At 32.8% G+C, this 4,887-nt stretch overlaps 1 protein-coding gene across 1 annotated transcript; it reads right to left on the bottom strand.

The window, feature by feature from the left end:
• Positions 1–1,889: 1,889 nt before the first annotated feature.
• Positions 1,890–4,424, bottom strand: LOC112511112 (14-3-3-like protein). The gene is made up of 4 exons (XM_025116553.1): positions 3,859–4,424; positions 3,090–3,212; positions 2,841–2,957; positions 1,890–2,152 (listed from the first exon to the last, which is right to left on the bottom strand). Exons 1-4 carry the CDS (start codon positions 4,327–4,329, stop codon positions 2,084–2,086), a joined length of 780 nt encoding a protein of 259 aa, XP_024972321.1. The 5' UTR covers positions 4,330–4,424; the 3' UTR covers positions 1,890–2,083.
• Positions 4,425–4,887: the final 463 nt, after the last annotated feature.

The raw sequence follows: 4,887 nt of genomic DNA, 5'->3' as shown, positions 1-4,887 counted from the left end.
TTTATTTTTATTGTTGATCTATTTTAATGATAGATGTTATTTTTTTATAATATTTGAACATAAAATTAATATATTATTTTACAAATGATTTTGTTTCATTAATATTATGATATACATGATATGGTTGTCATTAATATCACCACTACCAAAATTATCATTTTATCTTTTTTGGGATTATAAAATAATTTTTTAATTTTTTTTAATTTTCTAATATAATCTAAACTAATCTTGACCATTGATCAAGAAAATAGATGGATGAGATTGGTTTACACAAATGAAAGCGGTTTTCATTTGATCACTCATCTATCTCTCTCTCTCTCTCTCTATATATATATATATATATTATCAATATAATAATTAGAATATGATAGTAAATAACATTTATTGATTAGTATTTAAAACATTTATTTATTGATTTATACTTTAAATTTTGTATTAATACATGTTTAAGTCCCAAAATAGATATCTATGATTTTATAAATGTGTAATCATTACACTTTTTAATTAACTAAAAGACAATTTTATTATTCATAATTGAGAGATCAATGAATTCTCTAACTCACAATTAAGAGTAGAGTTGGAAAGCAAACATTATTTTTTAAAAGTAGACACTTACTTTGGGACAAACTAAAATAGAAATGGAGACACTTATTTTGGGACGAATGAAATATTTGTTTTTGTTACTTGTAGACATCATTCGTCTTATAACAATGAATTATTCTCTGTAGAGATTTATATGTATTAATGATCAGTTAACATCATTTCATATTATTTATAGATTAAGTTTATATTTACCATATTTGTTGTATATATAATTAGTTACTGAGCAATTTAGATGTACACTTATTTATTTTTTAATAAAAATCGACAGAGGTATCATCATCTTTTTAAAAAGAAAAAAACATCATCATTAATCAAACAAACAATACATAAATTATCCACACCTCGTCGTTATTATTAATCGTTTTATTTAATTTTACAACTTTATTCTTAAACAAATAACTCTCTCTCTCTATATATATATATGTGTGTATATATGTATATATTAAAATTTCACTAATTAAATTTTATTAACTTTTTTAAATTATTTGAATACTATATATTGATTATTCTATTAACAACTAACATATTTATATAAACAAAATATTCATACTACCGTACTATACCTAGTTCCCATGCTAGTTATTTATAAATATTTTTACCATGCTTTATAATATAAGTATAGGTTAAAACAAAAGAGGTCCCATGCTAGAGTTTTCCCAAAATATAGCCACTAAAAACATTTGATTATCGACCAAAATTCTAATTTTTTAGCAACTTGGTGTTAGATTCCAATCATGAGGCATATCAGGGTGAAAAGAAAACCCCTAATTAATTCGACAAACCCAACTTAATAAGTCCCTTGTTAATATGTACATTAGATCGTTAGATTGTTAGACCGTTTCCCTCTTAACATACATAAATTTTATAAGTAGAGAAAACACCATATTCAAGGTAACACGCATATGGGAATACTTTGACGTATTAAAAGTTTCAACTTGACCAACCCAACCCACACTATTTGGGTTGGGTTGGGATTTTTCATTTTTCAAGCCACAAACATTGTGTTGGTATTACCAAAGGGCCTTTGACCTAGCGGTATCATAGCCCTTGGCCTTCTAGAAGGTCAGGGGTTCAAAACTCACCATAGGTGAGGAGGGTGTGTGAGTTTATTTGTTGCATTTGTCGTATATAAATATTATATACTTCAAAAAAAAAAAAAAAACATTGTGTTGGTATTTCAAATCCTGTGTTAACCCCTAAGACATAGTTTATAAACTTTGTGGCAAAAGCTTTGTAGAACAAACTACATGTGGGAAAGAATGAAGAAGATGATATCGATGTATCAATACACAAAAGTAAGCGATTATAATTCATTCAAAACACTTGAATCATTAAGAAGATGAAACTAAATTAGAAGATGACCAAAAGAATTCATAAAGATGGAGAAGTTGGAAGCTATATGCAACCAAATTCTCCTTAATAAAATTAAAAAAGAAAGAAAGAAAGATAAAGAAAGGTTAAGATGAGGGTGCAAACCCTCTCACTGCTGTTGTTGTTCCTCACCTTGCTTTGGAGCAGGTGCTTCCTTAATTTCATCAGCTCCATCCTCCTGCAATAGCAACAAAACCAGAATTCATGTTTTTATCGGGAATACGTGGAACCCTTTTGAATCTTTCTTTAGAAGATCAATGTGAGAAAAATTGGAACTCTTTTGAATCTCTCTAAATGATTGATGTGGGAATATATGGAGCCCTTTTGAATCGCTCTCTAAAAGAGCCCTCGTACACACACAGAGGAGTTCCAACACACACATGTTTGATGGTCCATATCTAGCTGATGAAAGACTCTAATATGCCCCCTCAAAATGAGGCAAAACGTGCCACACTGCCCCCAAGAAAAAATGCAAAAGAGTGTGTCGAGTCCCTAGGTGGTGCTAGACCTCGGCTCAAATACCATCTGAGGAGATATGGAACCCCTTTGAATCTCTTTCTGAAACAGTGATGGAAATATATATATATATATATATATATATATAGGTTTGATGGTTCATGTCTAACCAATGTTGCGCTACAACAATCCAAATATCAACAAAACAAAAGAATTTAACATCTAAAGTTCTAAACCGTAGAGAGACAAAAAGACAGGACCATGGAGACCATATGGATATGATTGTAGTGGAATTGGTCCTGGTTTGCTGGAATGGAGACCTACAAGGCCTGGCCAGGCTCAATTGCTCTATCCCGTGTTAATGACTCTCTTTTTAGAAATGTGGAATAAGAGGAAAACATCATTTATACCTGCATATCGGAGGTCCACAGGGTGAGGTTGTCACGAAGAAGTTGCATGATCAAAGTGCTATCTTTGTAGGACTCCTCGCCCAAGGTATCCAACTCAGCAATTGCTTCATCAAAGGCCTGGAAAAGCATGAGAAATGACACAATCAAGCCACTTTAGATAGAAAGAAGTGGAGAGGGTCCTTAAGAATAGAAATGAGTTCCCAAATGGTACATAAATCTGAGTTGCTATGACAAAAATATAGCTCATACCTGTTTGGCAAGGTTACAAGCCCGGTCTGGAGAGTTCAAAATCTCATAGTAAAAGACAGAGAAGTTTAGAGCCAGTCCAAGGCGAATTGGGTGTGTCGGGGCAAGTTCGGTGTTTGCAATATCCTGCAGAAAAAATTTTAAAAATCTTAAACTCGTACATAATAACATTAGGTTATGTCTTATGCTAACTTTTGATGACCAAAATGGATAAGTCAGTCACTTATATTTTTAATCCTTAATTGTACCACAAAAAGATCTACTCAATGTATGTTAAACTATTATTTGTGTACAAATTTCTTTTCAGTAATTGGAACTCAAGCCAGAAAATAATGAAATAGCTTCATTAGAATCATGCAAAAAAATCACTGTAATTCATCATAGATCCTTGCAGAAAACATTTAATATAAATGAAGTCATTGAAATAATGCACACACCTGTATTATATGAATCTGCATATATCAATCATCCTCAATGAGGATACACAAATAACAAACATCACATGATTGTAGGTTCCTAAATGCATAACTCAATGACATACAGCAGTCACAGTCATTGTGGATACATCCAAACAAAAAACGATATGAAAAATAAAAAAGCATTCATAGCATGTTTATAATTATGTAGTTTCAAAGGGAGAAAAAGCCTAATCTGTCATCTTAGAAGTTTTTGTTTTTGTGCACATCACATTCTTCAGTTATTGCCAAAGTGAAATACTTTTCAAAGCAAACAACAATTTCATATCGCATAAATTCAAAAGGAAAAAATTAACCTGAGCGGACTTATAGGCAGTGAGAGTGCTCTCGGCGGCCTCTTTACGGTCACCGCCGGTCTTAAACTCAGCAAGGTAACGATGATAATCTCCCTTCATCTTCAGATAAAACACCTTCGAATCACCAGAAGACGCCGAAGGAATGAGTCTCGAGTCAAGCAGCTTCAAAATCCCGTCGCAAATTTTCGATAGCTCCGCCTCGATCTTCGATCTGTACTCCTTAATCACAGACACATGATCCTCATTACCACGCGACTCCTCTTTCTGCTCAATCGACGAAATGATACGCCACGAAGCACGGCGAGCACCGATGACGTTCTTGTAGGCAACAGAAAGGAGATTACGCTCTTCTACTGTGAGTTCATCAGTTTCCGATACTTTCTCCATGAATTCAACCATTTCATCGTAACGTTCCGCCTGCTCGGCGAGCTTCGCCATGTAAACATTCTGCTCACGCGCCGACAATGCCATTTCTTCCGATGAGTGATAGATAGACAGATAACCAGAAGGATCTGGTCAGGTTTTGAATTGAATTTAGGGAATGGGGGAGAGATTATTGAGGGAAAAGGTTGAGGATGAGAGAGATTTGTGGAGAAAAAATGGGGTTTTTACATCAATTCGAGCAATCATGCTTTAATCACTTGTACTTATATGTTATATTTGTTGTACCCACGATCTCACTTTTTGAATGTTTCCTGATTATTGAATTTTGAGTAATTTACGTTTTTCGTCCCTGTCGTTTGTTGAAAGGGCAGTGCTAATGGCACCCCCTTAATAGGGGGTGTTGATTGCCAAGGAAATTGTGCATTTTAAAACATCAAATTCATTCCATAATATATCATATTTAATAAGGGGTGGGCTAATGGCACCCCTAGCCATTGCCAATGGCACCCCTACTTAGGTTTCAAATTATTAGTTTTATGATTTTTTGTGTTTTTTTTGTCCTTTTGTTATTATTAGTTTTTATTTTATTATTATTTAAATGAAATTATTAATTAATATATTATTTTATTTTCTGTTTTTTATTTA

This window comes from Cynara cardunculus, assembly GCF_001531365.2.
Source record: "Cynara cardunculus var. scolymus isolate 2C chromosome LG 4, CcrdV1, whole genome shotgun sequence".
Taxonomy (NCBI): Eukaryota; Viridiplantae; Streptophyta; class Magnoliopsida; order Asterales; family Asteraceae; genus Cynara; species Cynara cardunculus.
Note: the sequence above shows the minus strand (reverse complement) of the source record. Positions and strands in the feature narration are given on the sequence as shown.

What these genes read in the sequence shown, in the direction of transcription:
- LOC112511112 (XM_025116553.1), bottom strand. Translation starts at nt 4,329, where the DNA reads ATGGCATTGTCGGCGCGTGAGCAGAATGTTTACATGGCGAAGCTCGCC. An exon ending in CTGCCTATAAGTCCGCTCAG is followed by an intron (nt 3,213 to 3,858) that starts GTTAATTTTTTC and finishes TTTTTTCTGCAG; the next exon opens with GATATTGCAAACACCGAACT. An exon ending in CTTGTAACCTTGCCAAACAG is followed by an intron (nt 2,958 to 3,089) that starts GTATGAGCTATA and finishes ATGCTTTTCCAG; the next exon opens with GCCTTTGATGAAGCAATTGC.